Here is a 23247-nt window from a genome sequence, read left to right as displayed (position 1 = left end):
ATGGACGACAGATGGTGCCCTGGGGAATGAACCGAATCCGAAACGAATGCTTTGTGTTACTTTAATTCCGTGGCTGGTTGGTCCCTGTTGTGGAATTTTTTGGAGTGATCAATACCTAATATAGTCTTGCGTGTACGATTCTTCTCTCGTGTGTGCAATCTCTGCAGTTCTTGTTTGTTGTCTTTTCCTGTTCCTGCTCCTAATGTGTTGCTCCTGTACTGTCCTGTATTGTGACTTTTGTATTTTTATGTTTTATATGTATTGTTTCACATTCACATACCACATACATTTACTATATACGAAAGCAAAAAAAAACAGCTTAACAATCTATAAAATATAACTATTTACAAATTCATAACCTTACTAGTACTTAGAGACGAAAACAAAAAAAACAAACCTTACTGGATCTCAACACAATTTTATACATCTTGTATCATTTTAGCTGTTTGTAGTAGTGTGTAGTGGATTGTTGAAATGTACAAAAAGACAATTATCATTACAAAACAGTATATCTTTTATAAAACAAAAACAGGCTTGGCTACATATTGGTTAAGTTTTGTGTTTGGACTAGTTTTAGTTTGTGTATGTGTGGGTGTGTCTATGTTGGTTTCATATATAGCGATATGTGTATATATGTTTACATATATCTTTGATCCAACTTCCATTGTTTCTTTTAATGTGTAATTACTATATGTATATATGCTGCATCTTTTATATATGAAGATTTGTTACGGTGTGTAAGGGGGACAGAGATGTGAGATAGACAGAGATACAGACTATTGGCATTATGTCCCTACCCGAAACATGTGCGCATCCATAACAATTGGGGGTTTTTTGTTAGCTTAAAGATGATTTGTTTACTTGCTTAATGCTCTGTGGCAACGTTACTAGTTATTGGCTTCTCTGCTTCACTAGATGACGCTTAATCTTACTTTTGTTTGTGTTTTTTGTTTGTTTGCATTTTTTATCATTAGGCACTTGGTAATGAAATTCTGGAATGTTTCAGGAAAAAAACTGGTTCTTTTTGTAGATAAACTATAATCGCATTTTGTTTTACCATTATTGTGTAATATATGGTAGCCGCTTAGTGCGATAGATTGGCAACAGATTCTGTACTTGTTGTCCTCCACCATAAAGTACCGGAAATTTGTTGCAAAAAAATCCCCTTCCTTTAAACTTTACCGTTTTGAGATTACTTTCTCCTGGGTTTTTTGCATTACTTTCTTGTAGGTAAAGTTCGTTCGTACAAAATATTATCCGGTATTCCCGTTTCGAAAAGGGTTTAATATCTGTCGGGTTCGACCATTCGAACTACCAACCAATGTGATGATGCTATTATACTTTAGTTTCAGGTCCCTCGGTGCAGTGTTCAAAGAATTTTTTGATCTTAGAAAGATATTGCTGACAAATGTGTCCGTAGTTTTTGTTGTACCAGTCGGGTGTGCGGCCTCTGCGTTAGCGTGTGATGGATAAGAAAAAAGAAAAGAAAAATGGATTAGTAACGAAACGAACGTACATGCGTGTGAGAGAAACAGACGACGATGGGTCTTACTTCATATCGACGCGCGATAGATGCATTAGTTTGCACTTTCCACTGCCACACGGTTCGATTAGATAGCGCGAAGCGAGCACAACGCCATTCACACCGCCCAGCAGCGAGGTGGCATTCTCGTGCGAAATCGACACTTCCACTATCACACAGGCACCACGGGGCAGATCATTCTTCCATTGTCTGTGTAGCAAAAGGAAAGAAAAAGAAACAAGCGTCACCATATGCATCTGGACAATTGCGTATTACGGCTAAAATACGACCGAACATACGTACCGGACGACACAATACTCGGTGATCGGTTGGCCACATGCGTACTGGAACACATCGGTGTCCTGATCGAGCTGTTCGATTGTGCGCCATTTTAATAGGTACGCATCCCACAATGGCCGTTCGTTCACGATATGCTGTATCACTTCCATCGGTGGTGCTTCCACCTCCGTGACACACTTCCACAGACGTAGCGGATGGCCATCGCCCACCTTTTTGAAGAATGCGGTCACCGATGGATCGGTGGAGCTTAGTGACACCCAACCACGTGGTCTATAGAAATTGAAGAGACAGAATGTTTTAATACACATCCAGCGCATCCATACACAGACCGGTGTAGCGTTACCGTTCGCGCCCCTCACGCAGACACTCGTTGATCGACTCGGACAGATAGCCGCGCCAGTTCTGGACGTGCATTTCCGTACCCAGGGATGATAGTGGCACCGGTTTCGATTCGTCCATGTAGTTGAAGTTGCAACGACGCATCTGATCATTGCTGATCATCCACAGGCTTTGGAACCGATCAATCATGTACGCCAAACATTCGTGTGATGCTTTCGCTTCGGACAGTTCCTTCTCATCGGGCTGACCGGATCCGGTGCCCGTTTTCTTTCTTCTTGGTGATGCAGCCGTATATCTGCGTTTGTGAGAGAAAAACACATCGTACACGTATAAGAGAAGTCATATATACTGTGATAAATGTTTCATTATCAATATTCTGCACATACCTATTCCCAGACAGCAGATAGAAGAGCGAAGGTGCAAAACAGACGGCCAGATTGTTGGCGGTCATTTGATTTAGGCTCGAGTTTTGCACTACCTTTTCGAGGAATGTTAACAGCAAATGGAGCACCTCGCGATGTTCATCCGGCAGCAGCAGAATGGCCGATTGCACTGCTTCTGCACGCACCTCGTCCGGAAGATCTGTAAGGTAAGGGAAAAAACGTTAACGTCACTGCCTTACGTTGCGCAAAAACCCGGATTGCTACTATTGATACTTACACTGGAATATAGCGATAAACGTTTCGGACAGTTTAGCCGTCAGCAGTGGATCGGGCAGCTCGCGAAAGTATTGTTTCACCAGATCCGCCACATCGTACGCGTGATACTCGTCGAACATTTCGCTTCGCCAACCGACATCATTGCTCGCCTCGATGACCGATTTCAGCTTGGCGATGCGTGACTTTACGCCCGGCTTCCGGAACAAACCGACCTGATCGAGCGCATTCCTTTCGAGCCATCCGAACGCTAACCGAATCGTATACGGTACCGTGCTGCCGTACTTTTGCAGATTCAACACCAGCGGCATCCCGAACACCTTGCGATCCTTGTAGTCGGGCGTTTTGATGCGCTTGATAAACTTTGGCAGATCCCAATTCCACCCCGACCGGTGCGTCGGACAGTGGCGCTCCATGTAGCCGGTCAGGTTGGCCAGTCCAAGTTTGCGCACCACCAGCAACTGGCCGCACGACATCTCCGACATGCGCAATCCCGTGCCGGACGTATCCGTGAACGCTCCGCTCGAACTTTGGCTACCGTCCACGGTAAGATTTACCGATTTGTGGGATTTCCCCGATATGGACGTGATGGTGGTAGTGGTAACGGAGGTGGTAGAGGTGATTGTCATTGCATTGCTATGGGTGGTGCTACTGACCAGTTGCGCTATAGTGGTACCACGCTGTAACATTGGCTGTTTGCGATCATCTTTCGACCCGATGGCTAGTTGATCGGACTGCTGCAAATCGATCGGCGACACCTTAGGCTGCTGGAAGCTATGCCAGCGAGCTACGGTCGATCTTTTGCTTGTGGAGCGGCCTACACCGTCACCACTCTCGTCGGTCGCTTTTGCGCTATGCCGCACAGAACGATTGCTGAACGCGTCTCGGTATCGTTTGGAAGCTTTGCCAAGGTTTAGCGAACCACCGCGGTGAAGTTTCGATGGGGAAGCATTAACATCCGGTGCGGTCAATGTATTTCCACCGGTTCTGCCAACGTTACCACCCTTAACATCCGCGGTTGTGGTAGAAACACCATCGTTTACACCCGACAGATCGCAATCGAGCTCCACCTTAATTTTCGAACGACGCTGTTTGGTGTGACATTCGGAATCGGAAAGTGCACCACCGCCGGACTGATCATCTGCCACAGTGCTTGTTATTACTTTGCTGCGTAACGCTTTCTTCGCACGCGGATATTTGCGTGTGGTCGATTTTTCTGACCGATTGGTAGCGTTAAAGTCAGCCCCCGGACCGCCTCCACTATCTTCGCTACATATCGACGAAGAATCATCCCCCGATCGGGACTCCTGCTGAAGCTGTACCTGTTGTCGAAAGGGCAGTGTACCACCAGGAGACGAACGGTCGGCAAAACGCTTCCCATCTCCACCGTGCAACGGTGACCAGGCCGTGGCCGGTGTGGTTACGTTGGGTGACAGGAGTAGATTCCTCCGTCCAAGCAGATCGTTTGCGAATAGATCTTTCTTTCGATTGCCAGCCGCATCGAGCGCATCATCAAATGCGAGCAATTCGGCCGACGGTCTTGGTGAGGTAGGATTGGAGTAGGACATTATATCAAATCCGGACCCACCGTACCCATCGATACCGTCACCGGCCGGACGATGGTGTGGAGACAGGTGCGCACTCGAGTGTGCCCCCGGTGGCGCTAGTATGATCAGACCGTCGCGGTTCTGTTTTTTCCTGCGTCTTGATTTGATCGATTCTACACGGCGTAGAATTGCTTTAGCACCGTCCTTTAATCGTTCGCTTCCGGTACGCCTTAGATGTACACCGCTCCGTCCATCCGTGCCGCAGTCATCCTGCGAATCCGTATCGGACGGTACACCGATCGTAATTTTACCACCCGTTTCGAGCCACAGCTTTTCGTGATCTTCCGCACGTAGCAGCGTGGCGTTGTTGTGTCGCCGCTGCTGATGCGATCCGTGTCCAGCCGGATCGCTACCGGTCCCTTTGACGTTGGAGCCACCATCCTTCTGCGAGTTGCGCTGTTGCTGCTTGTTGTTTATCACACTGACCAAACCGATCGCATCATCCACCCGGGACCAGCGTCGGCTATTGTGTTGGAATGTCCAGGCCTCACTCAGCGCACAGCTATCATCGTCCGAGTCATCGCGGTGCTGCAAATGAAAAGAATCACCGTGCGCGTTAGAGAGAGAGAGAGAGAGATCAATTAATCTCACGCCTTTGGGCGATTCTGGGCGATTTTGTACGATCGGATCTTACTGAAGGTTTTGGTGTATGCTGGTGAGCGTCGAGATGCATATTTGCGCAACGATTGAGTGTGTGGAGTCGACGAAATAGTGATTGCAGTGGATCAGGCTCCAGGAATGGATGATCTTTCGCTACGTCCTCCACAACGATGGGAAACTGGTGATCTGCAGAATGAGTAAGCAAATGTTTGGTAAAAAACGAACATCCTACATGGCAATGACAGAAAGGTTGAAATGTATGCGTACCTTCGTACATTTGGGCGTACTGTGGAAATCCGGCGGCACGTAACCATCGACATGCTTCAACCGCTTCGATTTCTGTAAAGATAGCGAACAAAGAACAAAATACGAGGTAAAATTTAATCGGTTAGACGCACTAGACATTGTAGATATCAAAATTCGTGTAATGCGGTTTTATTAGTTGTTTTCATGCTCCATATTTCCATATTATATTATTAATGTCAAATTGCTTTATTTTAACAATATAACAAAATAATAACGTTTTATTTTATATATTGTGGTGATACTAATAGACGGACTATTAAGTTCATTAAACGTTAAGTTATTTTGATTAAATGATACATTTCAACTTCTATTCTGTCTTCGAAAGATGCTAAACTACAAATACAGAAACAATAGACAAAACAGTTTAGTTTATACTTTTGGAATCCAAACAACTTGTCGTTTAACTATCGTTTTGATAATTTTGTCCAAAATCGAAAAATAAGATATTCATTTCAGGCACACAACTTCCCAAAAGCTTCAAACAAGAAAAAAACAAAAAGTCCCTTAATTAATCCAACAACGATTGTGTTCACTCGTTTATTGTAATACTTGTGCACTAGACTAAACTCCCCATTGTTCAGCTTCAGTTAAGCTGCTTATCTCCAACGGCATTTGTGTTCATCCGCTAATCCTGCCCGGAGCCAAACTTCTTCCAGAACTCTCTGTCCAGCTCTACGGATTCAGCTGCGCTCTTTAACTGTTTCGCTTCCTTCTCGGTAACATTTTCGTCCTTCCCATTATCAGTCGCTACAGCAGGTGTCGGTCGGTGGATCAGGCTTCCGGGATTGTCGTCATCATCGTGGTCGGCTGGTTTGGCACTGAAACTACGCGCCCGTTTGAAGAATTTCGTGGCAAAATATTTTTCTGTGCTAAATTTTTTCCTACCATCAAGCTGCGGCGTCAGTGGAACCCTTGTCATCACCGGAAGGCCTCCTTGGGTTGCTACTGGTACGGTGGTCGTCACTTCATTTGTCTTGCCCGCGGCTTCCACACTGGTGCTACGCCGAAAGGCAGCCAATTTCTTCGAGCTGATTGGCGTGCCTGGAATGGAAATGGGTCCAGTGCTCGCTAGGGAAATGTTGGATGGGTTATCATCAACATCAGCGGGGCGTGTAATGGATCTGTTATCTTGATCCCGGTCATATGATACATCGGTTGTCTGCTTTTTCGCTGTTACATCAGCTGTTTGTGCGGAAGACGCTAGTACCTCTACCTCTTGGTACGCCTCGGAGAAATCTCGACGGAGAGTGCCCTTGCGGGAAGAGTCTTCAAAAAACGAACGAACGGCCGGACTTTTCACTTCCGATTGGGTAAACGATTGCGCTGCCTCGGAGAAGGACCGGCTGTACGTTTGCTTCTGGCTCGACGTGTTGAGGTAGCTGTCTACGCAGAAATCCGTAGCTACCGGAAGGGTTGGCTCCGTGGGCGGAACAGTTACCGATGGTTTGGTTTGTTGCAGATTTTCTAGCTCTCTGTTGAACGCTTCCAACTCCTCCGTGAAGGATGTGGATTTTTCTGAAGCGGCTGGGGCTTGCTGTTGGTCGGTGACGATGGGATTCGTGTCGGCGTTCTTTTTTAATTTCTGCAGCTGCCTGGAGCTAATCGGAGTTCCTGGCACCGTTGGCTTGAAGTTAGGCGACGTTACCGGAGCTGGTTCATACTCGTTGTACACTTCGGAAAATTCTCTTTTGTACGTTTGACGTGTGGCAGATTCGTTGAAGTACTGCAGTACTGCCGGATCGCGTACATCGCCGGCGCCAGCGGGTAATGTTTGCACTGCCTGCGAGAATGTCCGCCGATACGTTTTTGCCTGTTCCGATTCTTCAAAGAACTGTTGCGTGCTTTTGCCTTTCGAAGCACCTACCGCCTCCTGAGCCACGTCCGTCACCGTCTTTGTCTGGTATGCGAGTATCTTTTCCTCGAGGCTTCTCTTGGACTCCTTCAACCGTTCCAATTCCTGCAGGAACTCACTGCTATCCTCTTCCGACCGTTCATCGTCCGACGAGTCGCTGATGAGTTTCGTTGGTTGCGTGTCACTAGGCTTCGTCAGTTTTGAGCTGGATTTCTTCGTATTCTTCTTCTTCAATTTTGATTTCGTATCGACCGGAACGATTGGATCTGGTTCAACCAGTTCACCATACGCGTCGGAAAAGTCTCGTCGATAAGTTTGCTGACTAGCTGACTCTTCGAAATACTTCTTTACCACCGGGTTTTTCTCGATTACTGGTGCGTTTCCAACGATTCCCACTGCTTCCGAAAATGTGCGATGATAGGCTTTCCGTTCCTCCGACTTGATAAAGAATTCTTCGGTCGTTTCATGGACGTTACCGGGTTTCGGCTTCTGTTGCGTCTGCTGCTGCTGCTGCTGCTGCTGCACAGGAGGTTGTATTACATTTTCCTTATCTACCGACAGTTTATCCATATCCTTCAGGAACTTATCCAACACGAGGCTGCTAATGATGAGCTCGTTCACTACCGGACCATTTTTATTATCATTCTCATCACTTGGATCTATCAATTGGCCCGAAAGTTTTCGCAGATACCGCGAACAAACCGGTGTACCCGGAACCGAGAGGTTAACGCGTGGTTCCTTGGCGATTGAAGCATCCTTTTCCTTCTTCTCATAATGACTTCGCACACCGGAGAGGAATGCAAGCTTCGTTTTACGTGTTTTCGATGCAATTGGATACTTTTTCGACCCGTTATATTCTTCCGACATTGTACTACTGTAGGATGCAACTTCTAAGAGCACACTTTAGACGAGTCCTCACACACTGTACAGTCTCACAAATGCAGCTCGACAGAATTTGTGGTAGGTCACGAGACCTTTACGATATGGCGCTACTACTCGTCAGGTACGTTGGTGAGACACTGAACGAACAACAACCAACTGCAACGGGTTGTGAGAAACAACCAGGTGACATCAGCTAACCACGGGTTCTTTAAAACTTGGGATTGAATTAAACAGTCACGAACGACAGACGAGTGAACCGAAACTGTTTTTTTTTAAATAAAAACACACCGAAAATCTAACAACGTGACTGTGTTGTTTTCTTTCTGTTGTCTTCTTCCCAACAAAATTGATAACAACGCGCCAAAGTCGTCAATATCCAACAAGTATCCGCAGGTGAGCAACAATATCTTACAGCAAGTACTAACCATCGATATGGATTGATAGGTTGATAGAAAAGGTTCGGTTGATTTTGGTTAAATATACACGACTGTAAAGCATATAATGATAGAAGATAATTTTCCGTTTATAGAAACTTTCACGGCTTTCTTTATGTGCTTTGTAAAGTAAAGAAATATTAACCAAATAGAAACACGAGACTCTTCAATAATCATATAAACATTCATCTCTAGATATTCAGAATTATGGCCAAATAGCCACGACAGAACCAGTATCAAATCCCATTTGAATCGTTCTCCCGTGCGTAGAAAACGACTGTAGGAAGCTTTAATATTTTTAAAATATAAAATGCATCCACAATCACTCCACTCTCGTCGAAATTGATTGGGTTTTATCTGACTCCCTCAATTTCAATCAGCGAAATGAAATCATTTCAATTTGATTGTTCGTTCAGTGGCAAACTCGTCGCATAACGACATTGACGCACTTCCACAAGGGCGATTGATGAACTTTGTCTAAATTCAATGAACTTATCTAGCAAATCTAGCTGGTATCGGACAAACCACAGCTAGATAACCGAGACCCCCTATTCGATCACGAGACCTACGCTTGAGAATGTAGTTGTCCGTACTGACGTCCATTTATCGAATGTAAAAACTCCCTTTAAACATAGCTACTGAGCTTTCCCCCCCAGTACCGTGTCACTGTTGAAAGGTTTTAAAATATTATTTTTCTGTTTTTTCTTTATGCTTTGTTGTGGACGTGCACTACAGAATTCAATCCCTTTTTACTCCCTTACACCCGCCAGTACGCTGTAAGGTTTTCCTCGTGTCTGGTGAATACAGATCGTCAATATTTAAACCCGAACCCACACTCCTGTTCCTGCGCTCCTTTCATCTCTTCCAATAGCTCAGGGAACTAAGGCTTAGGCCACAGCAGAACATCCAACCGAACAGCATCCACGAGACGAAAGCTACAACGTTCATCCAAATGGCCCCATTTTGCCACCATCAGCGTCAGCCGTTATAAGCACGGAATGTGTGAGCCACTCAGTGTATTTTTTTTACCTTTTTTCCCCGTTTTTTGTAATTTTGCATACCTATTCATCAATCAATTTATCAATATACAAGGACGAAGGACGATTTAAAAATAGACACTGGCACAGGAGGTGGAAAACACAAGTCCTCCTATCTATGCTAAAGCTCACCCTTCTGTGCATACGACCATGCTCCAGGGAAATACATATGTATGGGAATGTTTGTGTGTGGACTGTGATTTCTTATCTTTTTCTCTCTTTGCATGTGTTGCATGTCTCGTTCTCCCTCACTCTAATTAAACTGATATTCAATTCCACTTGCTGCTTTATCTCCGGCGCTTATGTTCGCATCCGTCGCGGTGTGGATGGAAACGGATGGAAGCTTCACAATGTTCGCTTCTCACCCACTCGCAGTCACAGTCACACCAACGACGGCAACATGCATCGTTCGGCATCCGGTGCTCTCTCAATGAAGAGCAACAAATGATTTTTTGTTGCTTTTCTGTGCCTTTTTTTGGTCGCTGTTGCTTGCTTGTTCTAGCCAGGTTTCGTATTCCATTATCCTAACACAGAGCCACCACACCGCGTAATCCTTGCAGTGTGTCTATGCCGCGCATCCCAGCAACGACCATGGTATGAGACTCCCACGCACCACCAAACCGACAAAGTCTCCTATTCTTTTAAACCCCGTTGCAACAGTGCTCGGGATGTCCGCCTGGGGACTACCATTTTACCTGCAATTTTCCTTTCCCGCATCTTTTTCCACAGCGATTCCGCTTTGCGTATGTGCCAGTTCTCGATCTTGGCGGAAAAGCTGCGAAAAAACTTGTACTCCCGAATGCTGGACATCCTGCGGTGCATTGTTTGGTCCTCCTTTGGCAGATGCTTCTCCTTTTCGGTTTGGAGTTGAAGTGGAGTTTTGTTTTTTTTTTTTTTATTCAGGAACAGAGCGGATCTTTATGATCCGTTCACAGTGCGATTTGTTGTGCTTGCAGAATATTGTGAGCTACTTGTAGAAAAAGCACAGAGACACAACCGCGAAAGAAACGCACTTTTACTTGCGAAAAATCAACGACAAACGATTGCAAGTGTCAAAATATATTTAAATGATTTTCGCGAAAACAAAAGATGCACCAACATTTGGACAATTTTCACACTTAGACACGGCACACTGGCAAGTTGTTAACACGCCAACAAAGGGCAAAGCTATGCTGGCAACCAAACAAAAGTGGAAAACTTTTCCACCAACAGAAACAAGCGATAAAAATAAAACCACAAACGCTAAGAATTGTAGTTCCACAAAATCCCCGGGCATGGAACAGACACTCGCGTGATTGAGTCGTTTCGAAATCGTAACGCAAAAACACTAACGCACAAAAGCAAAATAACTAGCCACAGAAGCAAGCAGCACAAGCTAATGGCAAGCGAAGCAAGAAATAACAATTAAATTCTGGCCACTAAAAAACACCAGCCACCAGCCAGGACTGACCAACTAACAATGAGCGACGAGCAAGGATATCGCACCTCTGCCAGTAGCTTAAAACAACTCCAACGAACCACCAATATCAGTGTACGGATGCAAGGAAAATTGTGTGTGTACGGCATCTATTGCCTTTTGGCATCTTCTCGTAAGGAGTGTTGTTACGGGTACGGAGTCGGGATGGTTGGAAAATTCAAGAGAACGTTTTTCCACCGTGCTCAAAATTCTCACAAGCACAGGATACAGGATGCTGTTGGTCGCTTCTCGCGGACTCTCAAACGTTGTTGCCAAGCTTGCTGCTCACCGCTTGTCTTTGTGAACCAAGCTGCACATGAGGAAGGAACGAAGGCAATGTGTGGGGTCCTGCGTTTTTTGTTCTGATTGTGCGTTATGTACACTCGGCACAACACTGCGTCCCGTTATTATGTGCGTCCCCATGATGGTTGTACATAAAAACACACAAGCCACACAAAATTCAGGCCAACACAAACGTAAACGCAATCTGTCGGGCTACGCACAATTTTTAATGTCATCCAACCTTTAACCTCCTTTCAGACAAAACAAAACAAAAAACGATAACAAAAAGCTCATTAAAATGTGTTACACTAGGCGGTCTGTTTTGCTGGTACCCAATGGGAAAAGTTTAAGCGTACATTACCAGCGAAAGATGCTGGTACCAATAAGAAAACATGCCGTGACACAGTTGTGCGCGTTGAAACGAACTAGCATGAATGAAATTGAAACTGAAGCTAAGGCTGAGATTGAGGAAATAATAATTTTTAAATCCTAAACCAAAAACAAAACAAAAACTCGATCGATTGCTTCACATCAGTAGCAGCAGAGTGGAGCAGATTCTAATTATGTTTCAAACAGGAAATGCTATCCTGTTGGCCGGTAGCAATACAGTAACATACGGAGCTATCAAATCGAACTGAGCTGCATGACGATGCTGCTACCAGTCATTCTGAGCCACAATTAATTTCCGGAAAACTTGAAACTGTGCAGCATCGATTGGGCGGTGACGGTTTGCACTGGTCGGTAGTAGAATATTTCCAGCTGAAGCGCACAGCACGTGTATGGCTTTCGGTTGGAAGCAATATTGCTAAAACGAAAAACAAGCCTTACTTAAACATAAAGCGTAGCACTGTTGTTGAATATGCGTTCTTTTGGGTGTTCATTTACAGCACACATCCCTGTCAACGTGGTTCCGGGTTTGGCATTTATGAGCACTTGTTCGAATTTTAATTATGCTCGTCCACGTTTGTGGTAAAACAATTAAATCGCACCCGTTCCGGTGGGATAGTAGACCCACGAGACAACAATGAGAAAGCAACGCGCATCACTGTAGTGCGCCCGAATAGGTGCTCCATGTCGAATTGGTCGTCGTCAGACGGGAACCCTTTGCTATTTCAAGTATTATTATCGCAAACGGAAGGTTATCAGCACTGATTGTTCAACAGTCGCTAGCAAAATGGGCGAGGATTGAAATCAAAGTTGCAATAAAGAGTGTTGAGTGTTCTGAAAAAACAACTTTTTAATCCTTTTCGGTTACCTTCTCGAAAAAGGTTTCCATAAAGAACCTTTCTTTATGTAAATTAGTAGTTTGATTTTCAGGCTTTCACCAATGCTAAATATTAAAGTTTTTGTTCTACACAAACAACTCTCTGGAAAGCAAAAATAAAAACTCTTATCGCTGCTGCACTTACCCGCCAAATGACGATCACTTTGTGACCTCGAATAGCGCAAATTTGCCTGAAAAAGACAGCAAACAAAAACGTCGAATTTAATAACATGATCAAAGCCACACACACAAAATATAGTACAAAACTTCACTTACTCTTGCCACCGTTAGAACGTTCTCTTCATCCTTGAGCAACACCGGTGCGGAGCTCGATTTGGAACCGAGCTCTTCCGCAATCAAATGGTTGTGGCCGCTGTGCAGCGAAGTGCTGCTCGGCGATGGTAAATCAGCCATGTTAGATTTGAGCGGTTGAAACGGTTCCTGATCGAGTGTCAGGAAGAATTGTTTCCGCTTCGCATCGATCGCACTCTGGTGCGATTTGAACTTGAGATGCAGTGCCATATTCCGGTGTCCACCAGTGGCCGCAACGGATGGTAAACTGTTGGTGCTCGTTTTTAAACCCCGATCGTTCGACAGCAGCTGCTGATCGATGTTACTGTAATAGTGTCCACCATTACCCGTTGGTATCGTCGCTGCAGTCGCACCCGATAGCACCGAAGATTTTTTTTGTTGATGACGCTTGCGAACACCACCGCCGACGATTGGTTCACGCTCGTCCGAAGTCGTATCATCACCGGCACCTTCCTGACTATCGTCGCACGAAGGTGCAGCGACATCGAGCAGGCTCATGTCGTCGGACAAACTGTCCGACCGTTCCGTGTACCGTCCGTAGCTGCTATATCCGCTCGAGGACATGGTTTCACCGGTCGACTGCGAGCGTGTACTGGGCTTGGGCAGTGTCGCCGATGTCGTGGCAGCCGTTGTCGAGCTTACCATTTCCATTCGATCATGCGATCGATACCGCTGATCGTACGCATTTCGGGTGCGTTTCGCGTTACCGTCGATCGGTACCGATTGATTGTTGCGTCCGAAATGGGCTGCAAGTGCACCGACATCGGCACTACTCTGCTGGGTAACAGTTGCGTGCGGTATGGTTGCATACTTCACGTGATGACTAGCGTTCTGCTGCTGTTGGTGATGTTTTTGTAGATGTGGACCGGCCTTTACCAAGCTTCGATATTCAGTCCCTTCGTCATGATTAGTCTACAATAAAAGAATAGAAAAAAAAACACAGTGTTTGTATCAATTTACGATCAAACCTTCTTCTATCGTAGAAACGGGAAACGATTGTTTTAAGCTACTTCAGTGGAGGATGAGGGTTTTCTATGCTCCCTCTTAAGAAGCGGTAAAATAAAGCGAAAAACAGCGAGAAAAGACAACGTCTTGCAACAAAGCTATGCCGCACCGGCAACACCGGAAATGGCCAATCATTCGCTTACCTTCAAGTCGTTTTTCCGTTTTTTGTCGCTTCCTGTCCCGTTGCCGGCCACAACGGTGCTTACATTTTCCTTCTGCATGGTTTGTTCAAACATTTCCGATATTTCCGCCTAAAAAAAAAGCACGAAAGAAAAACAGAGGATAGAAACGTAAATAAAACGAAAGCGAACAAGGGAGCTCATTCAGTGGCTACGGCTAACACTGGTGTTTTGGGGGGGGGGGGGAATGTTTAGTAGCTGTAAAATTAAATTATGTTTGCATAATGAGATAATGTCAGAATGTTGATAGTTTAATTGGAGGAAGCGAAATATGTTGCTTTTAGTTTAGGGATCAGTTTGAGAGGGTTTTACTGAAACTAAATCTTTTTCGTTCTAATTCGTGACGAATCTTTATTCTACAATAAATCTTTAATGAATGAGGCAAGAGAAAGAAGCTGCAAAGCGACAATGAAATCTTGAAAATTGATAATACCTGAATAACTACTAGAGCTTTTGCTTGAGGTCGGAGATCTTCACATGACTGGAGTAAAACTGGAGTTCATGAATTTGAAACGAAAATTAGTGGATCTCCATAGACTAATGGATGTCCAAAGATTCGTGAATCCTCAAAGATTTATTTTTTTTCAATTCATTTCATTTTAATTTCTTAGCTGGAACTCTATCAAACAACTTGGTAATGAAGAAAACTATGAATAATGGTTCGTGAGGGAAAAAACAAAAAAAAAAACATCAGCTCACAAATTCCGAAACGATTTCGATTAGCGATGGAACGCCAGAATTAGGTACGCTCTAATCACAAGCGAACAAATCAAAACATGTTTAATCTTAACCGTAGTTCGCAGTCGTAACAATGCGATGTACAATTCAATTCCCATTCTGCGTGACTTTGAATGACTGCTACGAAGAAAAAAAAACCCCAAGGCAACACGATAAGGACATTGGCAAATAAGCAAATAATCGCAGCTCGGTCTAACGCTGTACGACATGTACCCAAGACAATTTAATATGACAAAACAGATTACACCCTATGGGCGCTTCGCCCTCCTTCTTGAGCGTACTTGGGTGGGCATCATAGTCCCTGACTTTTGGGTAGGACCTCCTCTTAGGATGCTCAAAACCAAAAACAAAAAAAAAACAACAAACGACACACGTCCACGTCCCGAAATGTCCTTATTCCTTAACATCTTGTTTGTGTTCGGTCTAAGGTGATATTTTCTTAATGGAATCAGTGTTTTTCTTATGCTTTTGTTCGCCATCTTTCTGGGCATCGTTGTAGAGGGATGGAAAAACTATTTAAGTCGCACCACTTTCCAACAAGATCGTCAGTACGGTGGCAAAGATGCACCTAGTCGGCAGTTACGCGGAAAATCGGCTCCAAAGCTAGATTTTCGCTTTATACTTCAAGTTTTCGGGTCCTTACACAGAGAAGGAACGCATCGTGCTGGGTGGTGTAAATATTGGAAATATCCAAATTAAGACAAATTAAGTCGTGAAAAGTGCCGCCGTGTAAACGATATCCGGAGCGTAAATTTCGGCTCAGCTTCAACAAAACAAACGGAGCAAACATCTCCGCATCTGGCAAGCGACAAATCCGGGAAACCATTTTTGGCAAAGTAAAGTGTCGCCGGAATATGGCACAGAAACGGCCACGAATCTCGGTGGGCGTAATGGCAGTTTGTTGCGGCGTACTGTCCCTATCGGTTGTGGCGCGTGAATCTGCCTCCCACAGTGATGCCGGAGCAAGCGCACGAAAGTATGTCGCGGTGCATCATCATCCGGTGCATCCGGGAACATTTTCATCTCCGGTCGATGCACCGGACACGCTGGGTATGGCAGGCACGACAACACCACTAACGCCCGATCCGAAAGCGATCGAAAATGAACGTCATCGACAAACGAGGTAAGAACAGGGTTGTGTGTCTCTGTCTAAAGGCGATCATTGGAGGCGATTGTAATGTACTGTTGCTTGTATGAAACCATATTGGTGGCATTTTGAATGAGACTTTATCAGGAATGAGTCTTATCATTTTGCAATTCAATTTCAATTAGTATCTTGTCCCAAAAAATCACTCAGATTGTGAGAAATAATCTCAACAACTCTTCACTAAATGGAACATCTTAATATTAACATAAATCCGACTAAAAAATGTTCAATGGTGAATAGCGAAATGCAATTATTTGTTAATAATTTACACCATCTCTCGATCGAATTTGTTTCAAAACTTTGAAGTTGTAAACGAATGAGCTAAATGTCAATTAATACATTTCATTGCTATTTTCTTCATTTTCGTACATCGCATATAGAGACACAATTCAAATCATTCGACCAACTTCAACGAACGAAGAATCCATCAGCACCGGTACAACGGCGAAGCAAATAAGACTCCGACGGATGGAACCAAACATCCGTAACCTTCCTTCGCCGCTTGTCTTTATGCCTGCCCGTGGTCGTCGGTTTGGTGGCTTCGAAATTCCGACCGAAAAGCGACAGATCACCATCGAGCAGATGCTTGAGAAGGGTGACTACTTCGTCCCGAACAGAGGCAAAAAGGCACCGACGCCGACGGGCGAACTGATCAAGAAGGGCAAGTTCGACGTACTGCTGGGTGGGACGCCCGATGAGTACTTCTTCCCGAACCGAGGCAAAAAGCAGTACTGGCTGACGTACGACTCCTCGGTCAGCAATGGAAGACCCATGGCCGCTCGGGCCGTTACACCGTTTGATGGCAAACAGAATAGCTACACCCTGTCGAACGTCCAACAACTTCAACAGCCCCTAGCGAGTCGTTTGCGCCGAAATTTGCTGGAAAATCTTGCCAACGAGCACAAGGATACGTTCTTTTCGTCGCGTGGCAAAAGGCTTCTACCGCTGACGGAGGAATTGATGCTCGTGCCTGGTAATACGCTAACCGACGAGCAGCCGGGCGAGCTTGGTCCGGAAGGTTTGTCGGGTGAAATGATGCCGGAGTTTTCCAGCCAGCCGAACGATCTCGATGCATTACTGTGGAATCAGGATCTGTTGCTTTCGCTGGATCAACCCGTAAGCTAAGAACCAGTAAACATCAGCACATCGGAATTCACGTTTTTCTCTGACACCGGCCACACAGAACCAGTGGATTCGTAGTAGGGAGATGCATTCATGTTTCTATCGTATGTTTTGTATGTGTTTTCCATGAATTTCTCAATACGATATTCAAACGCATCGTAGTACGTTTTTTTTAAATACGCAATTAGGAGCGTTATACTTTGCTCAACTAAAGCTGGTGACATTCCTATAAGCAAATGCAAAGTATGCAAAAGACAACAACACAAAAATACAAAAAAAAGAAACAAACAAACAATTTAATAATAATTTGTTACAAAAAAAGAAACGAATAAATTGCGTAACAAACGCATCAAAAGTGAAAGAAAAGCAAAGAAATTGAGATAAAACAAGTAATGCATCATAAATCACGGACCGTTATGCTAATATTAAGCGGAAAAGTAAAACTTCCTTTTCTGAAATAAATGCACATGACACTAATAGCATTATTCATTATGTTTAATATTTTTTAACGGCCTACAGGGGGAATAGAGTTTAAATTTTTATTACACTTACAGTGACTCAAACCTCAAATCCGAACATCTACATATTGACACCGACAAAAGGTAACGATTGTCGGTCGTTGGAGCAAATGTCGCCAATTAGTGCCGAATTAGTGTTTGATGCACTGTAAATACAGTGGAGAGCCGATTATCCGGGTTCCTTTTATCCGGCTATCCCATTATCCGTGCAGCTCGGAAATGACAGTTCCAAAGGCGAATTGACATATTAACTGCAAACCGGTAATGGCAAGAAATAAAAGGCTCAAAAAGAAATGATACAATTGGCTCAAGTTCGACCAAATAGAGCAGATTTTTTTTTAAATGCACCTAAAACTATTACACATTATACTTTAGAAAAAAAATCCACCTATTACACACTAAACACTAATATTTATCAATAAAAAGAGTTGTGACTATTATCCGTGATATTCGCTTATCCGGCAAGGACTGAGTCCCGATGAGCACGGATAATCGGTGTTCCACTGTACATCTTCAACAAAATGAAGCTAAAAAACCTTCTCTATCTATGACAAAAAGATTATTAAATTATTAAAAGATCAATTGGAGAAACATTTTAATAAACACAAGAAAATGTCTACCTTAGTACGGACCCATTAAAATTCTTACAGAACTATTAAAGTTCAAAGAAGTTCCATCTCTTGATGACTCAAGAACATTTTTAAACATCATTATCCAGTTTACAATGGGGACAATCCATCGATCCGTTTTTACAGCACGATTTACACTACGATGTATGATTCATTGACGTTCCGGCTGCCTTTCTTACTATTTATCCACACACTGTTGCGACATTGTGACAACACTTCATCGATAACAGAACCGTTGCGGACGAGCGATTAAAAGGTGATTATTGCATTCCCGCGGTTTACATGTGTTAATAAAGCAACAATAGTGTAATTGCTTGCAACTTCGCTAACACGAACGCGTTCCCACATGCCGCCACACAAGTGTCGCACTTTAAGATAAAGCGTCTTGCGCGTAGGGAAGATTGCAAAAGTGGCCCATTAAACCGCAGATGGCACTGATTAAAAGCAAATGCACCCATTGCCATGTATGTATTTTTGTCCAAAAATGAAACCAATTATCAGTAGAGCCAATGGTTTAACAGCGGCAAACTAAACAGCTTGGCAACTCGGCAAACATTGCCAGGGATAAAAGAAGAATCGCATATATTTTAGCAATCAGTAGTTAACAAAGGTTTACTTTCTACTTTTGGGAGGAGGAAATCAAATATTTAACTTCACAATTCACACATTAATGCTCTACAGAAAATTATTCATATTGCTAAAAGCAGTAAGCTTCTTTAAACGGACACGCAAATTAATCATACTGTGACCAAAAAACCAAAGATAAGGTTTAGGCTATTCTTGGATGATGATGATTGTTAAATTGTTCAATAAGTTTTCGAACAATGTAAACTTAAGTCATTACGATCACACAAATACACCCATGTGTAATTCATCAAAATAAATACACATCGGCAAAGGGGAATGGAATCCCTCAATCGGATCGTTGCTGCGTCTTCCCAACAGAACGCAACGCTTATCGCGCTTGATGTGATGCAAAATATTTATGGAACGAATTGAACGCTGCTTGAGCTTGAAACGGTTTGTAATTTATTCCTTTCGTAGACATTAAATACATACAGATTATTTTACAACTGTCTGCTGGATTCCGCAACGTCTTACGTCATTAGAGCGATCTTTGTACTAAATTAGAAACGCAATTTCCTGGCGAAACGTCTGTTAGACATTTCCGGAGGATTTCCTTGAAGGAATGTTTGTTATATTAAGAATATTAGGTTGTAATGTACATTCTTCTGTCGTTCTATCTACTATTTCCATTCTGACCTCTCCAGAAGTTGCCTGTAAATGTTTGTCTTTAAGTATCGAAGGTTTAAAATGATCCAATTAAAAAAATGCTTGTGTTGAAAGACTTGACAACTTCACAGAATGACGTGTAATATTTGGACAACATATGAGTTCCAAGAATTGGAAAATCACGTACGACCTAGAAACGTTCCAACAACATATGGTTTGAATTACAAACAGATTGCCTCGCTCAGTCGTCCAACTGCCGAACTCCAACTGGACGGATGGAGTTGCGGAAAGATTTAATGTGAACGAAGTTAATGTTGTTAAGAAAAGAAGTTTTCTAGTCTACAAATCAAGAACATACTAAGATATTGTTGTCCGTCAAAACTTACTTGCACCTTTTCCAGTATCCTTTCCAGTTCGGCGTAAGGATCTTCCAATTCTACCACCGTCGAACTGACCGCCATCGCAGCACATGGTGGCGCAGAATCTGTCAGGTCACGAGGAACATTCCGGTCGCCAGGCGACGTTTGGTGATGCCGTGAAGTGGTTGATGAGGTACCAGCTGTACACACGGATGAATCGACAGATCGTGCAGGATGATCGCAGCTGCCGATCGTCGATGGAGTCACCGCAGCAAGCGACTGAACGTTGCTCATCATAGCACCCGGCATCGGTGACTCCTTCTGGGATCTGGGACTGGCGGTTCGGTGCGCTTCTAAACGACACATGCCTTCGGTCGCAGGCCAACACTGCTGCGTATCGACTGCGTCGCACTGTTGCTTGTATTGATCGTCCCTAGCGTTACGCACCGTCCGACCGGCCAGATGCCCATTTCCTACCGCGGGACGTTCCCGCATCTTAGTCCTACACACGATAATATCCGCTGCAGGCGCATCCTTTGGAAGGTGATTGTTGTTAGCAACATCCCCCCCACCGTTGGAGCTACCACTGGCGAGGCTGCGCGAATCGCTGCTCAAAGACGTCATAATACACTTTCCGATCACTTATCCACGGCCACATATTTTCATCCAAATTCTCAGCTTATGCACCCTTCTAACACTGCGACCCGTTACAGGGACAAACACGGTAGGGCGTGTAGGGATCGAACCATGGAGATCGCAGCCACGGATATACACGCCGTTTGCATGACACAGAGCACACTTTGATGATGAATAACGCCGTTGACAGCTCCCGCGATCGCTGCCGTCCCGTGTTTTTTTTTCTTTTTTCTTCTTTCGCCTGCGCACACACACAACCATACGCGTCAACCAGCGGACGGGGCATCAACAACACATATCACACTCACTCACTGTTGTGCGCTCCAGTGCGCATATTTCTATCGTTTTTATTCCATCTGCTGATTATTGCTGCACTCGACTGTAGAGGTGTGTGTGTGTGTGAGTGTATAAAGTGATACACACGCGATGCGGCCCAACGCGGCTCGTACGCGTATGTATTTATTAATTTCATTCCCTCGCTGGTGTGGTGTACGCGGTTCGCGCACGTTACCCGCTGACGAAAGTGACGTCATTCGAAAATAATGTTAAACGCCAGCCAAGACACGCACGATCGTACGGTGGCTAATCGGCCATATTGGGGCAGGGAAGGCAGAGCGGCACCGCACGCAGTGACATCTCTCTGACACTGCAGCGATCAGCGATATGCGAAACGACAAGTGCAAAGGGAAAAATGGGAAAGAGACCGCGTCGATCTAGGACGCGTTACGGCGGATGGTGGAAGGTTAAGAATAGATGGTGGCGGTGCGCTTTTGCACTTGCGACGTGCTTCACACGCCTCAATACTGCGACACAATAGGGGTTTTGGACGCACCAAGTAAAAATGTGTCTGCTAAGCAGCAACACAACACTACACTGATGGAAATAAGTTTACGCCACATAAGAGTTTGAGCAAACAAAAATTTGTTATAAAAGATAAAATGAATCTTACAAGCTAATGATTACCCCTGATTAGAACTTTGTGTTTCAGGCTTCATGGCACATGCTGCCATCAATGACTGTATTGGAAAAGAATAATTTAATCGACGTTATACTTATTTCCAGCATTGTGTACAGGTTGTCCTCGGGCTTCTCCATTCGATAGTTAGACCGGCCAGTTTAGGGGTGCGACTGATGGACCCTTACTGGCACATAGAGACATCCATCAACAAATAAAACAACACAAAAAACCCGTACATTCACTATACTTGCTTTACAGTCGCGTGCTGTTAAAACGATCTAAACCCCCCTGTCCCCTGTCCGGTATGTGCGGTTTGTTCTGCTACAAACAATAAAGCAACAGACGGACTCTAAAATCTCAAGGCCTTCTGCCATTGGGGATAAGATGACAGGCAGCAAACAGCCTAGGAACCCACCGTCCATCGGAGAGCAATAATTACCGTGTTGCTCGACACGGCCTGCTACCATACAATGCTATTTTCTTCTGTTGTGATTCCACCATCATAATGTTCCTCCCTCTCTTCCCCCTCCCCTCCACCGGCATATGAAAGGGTCAATCGAGCGAGTCAATGGACGGAATGGAGGAACTACTGGATCGTGTGTGCAGCGAACGAGGAAGCACAGCACACAATTTTTTTGAAGGACTTTTGCGAAAGGAAAACCCCCGTTTTCGGGGATCTGATCATGCCGATAGCACGCACTGTTTCATCTTGTCAAACGATCGCGGAAGCGTACAGCGCTACAGACACACTTGTGTTTATGCCACACACAGAGCTATTCGGGTTGCCGTGGGGGAAGTTGTTGCAATTGCAGTTCAATCATGGGCTGTCTTTCCTTTCTGGTACACACATCATATTTACTTTCATTCATAAATTAACCCAACCCAACAATGCACGCACACGTATGCATGCAACACACGCACGCACTCATCACCGAGGCACACATACAACGTAGCCGCGTATAACGGAATGGGGGAGCTAGCGCACCTTCGCAAGCGCTGGACGGACAGCACACACCACGGGTACCCGAACTCTCAAAACGCCACGTACAAACACATGCACACAAACGCCGTTCTTTTTTTGGGGGAAAGATGACACCGCCTTAATCAGTTCTCGGCTGCCTATTGCCTGTGCGTTAATCATCTGCCATTTAGATGGGATCGATTCGAGAGAAAAAAAACACATCAATCAAACGACACCAAAAGAGAAAACAACCCGTGGCAGGCAGGCACGCACATACGGTATATCCCGACGTACGACGATGACGATTGGTGATGATGACAACGGATGCACTACTGCTGGCTGGCTGCGGCCACACCAAATGTACACACAACATACAGCGAGCCACTTGGGTGCGTTTGCCCGCAGCTGAACGCCCCTGCTGGTACGCACCACGAACGAGCGAAAAAGTAGTAATGTTTGCCCCTGACGAAATCCAGTTGCGTTGCGCGAGAGTTTCACCGCTTGCTCGCTCGCACTTCCAGCGGCAAGAGCGAGATGGTTGCCGCATATAAACTTGTTTATGATCTATCGGTTTACATATGAACGCGCGGAACAGCACTATGGTGCGAAGGTGCGAGCGAGACAGACGCACGGTAAACGACACAAGCTGCACAATGCGCAACACACACACACTGTCAGTTGCGACCGTACCGGAGAGTGTGTGCGCGCGTGGTAGAAAAGAATTCGAAAATACTGATCTCGTCTGGATATGTGTGAGTGTATTTGTGGAGACTTGTGTAGACAACACAGTTGCACCAACTGCAACTGATCCTCGCCAATGTTGTGTTTTATGTATGGGATTGTAGAAATTTTCCGTTATTTAAAAATATTTTCGAATGTTACACCAGCAAATATGCGACCAATGCTGAATCGA

General features: G+C 44.7%; 3 protein-coding genes across 7 annotated transcripts; 1 reads left to right on the top strand and 2 right to left on the bottom strand.

Moving 5' to 3' along the window:
• Window positions 1–301: 301 nt before the first annotated feature.
• LOC125769732 (uncharacterized) lies at window positions 302–22801 on the bottom strand. 5 transcript variants are annotated; one of them, XM_049438528.1, is made up of 13 exons: window positions 22608–22801; window positions 19807–20794; window positions 13998–14105; window positions 12814–13761; window positions 12683–12728; window positions 5292–5363; window positions 5059–5210; window positions 2822–4952; window positions 2548–2743; window positions 2166–2456; window positions 1826–2092; window positions 1553–1732; window positions 302–1450 (listed from the first exon to the last, which is right to left on the bottom strand). In XM_049438528.1, the coding sequence occupies exons 2-13, from the start codon at window positions 20401–20403 to the stop codon at window positions 1336–1338; spliced, it is 5103 nt and encodes a 1700-aa protein (XP_049294485.1). In that variant the 5' UTR covers window positions 20404–20794; window positions 22608–22801; the 3' UTR covers window positions 302–1335. The 5 variants fall into 5 exon arrangements, with proteins under 5 accessions (XP_049294485.1, XP_049294484.1, XP_049294487.1 ...); XM_049438527.1 differs by having other exon boundaries at window positions 22612–22801; XM_049438530.1 differs by having other exon boundaries at window positions 22629–22801.
• Window positions 5971–10363, bottom strand: LOC125769739 (uncharacterized). The gene is made up of 2 exons (XM_049438546.1): window positions 6216–10363; window positions 5971–6154 (listed from the first exon to the last, which is right to left on the bottom strand). The coding sequence occupies exons 1-2, from the start codon at window positions 8047–8049 to the stop codon at window positions 6102–6104; spliced, it is 1887 nt and encodes a 628-aa protein (XP_049294503.1). The 5' UTR covers window positions 8050–10363; the 3' UTR covers window positions 5971–6101.
• On the top strand, window positions 14112–18986 carry LOC125769746 (uncharacterized). The gene is made up of 2 exons (XM_049438567.1): window positions 14112–15894; window positions 16299–18986. Exons 1-2 carry the CDS (start codon window positions 15626–15628, stop codon window positions 17041–17043), a joined length of 1014 nt encoding a protein of 337 aa, XP_049294524.1. The 5' UTR covers window positions 14112–15625; the 3' UTR covers window positions 17044–18986.
• Window positions 22802–23247: the final 446 nt, after the last annotated feature.

The sequence above is a fragment of the Anopheles funestus genome, chromosome 3RL, assembly GCF_943734845.2.
Source record: "Anopheles funestus chromosome 3RL, idAnoFuneDA-416_04, whole genome shotgun sequence".
NCBI classification, from domain to species: domain Eukaryota; kingdom Metazoa; phylum Arthropoda; class Insecta; order Diptera; family Culicidae; genus Anopheles; species Anopheles funestus.
This window is presented reverse-complemented; position numbering and strand designations above follow the sequence as displayed.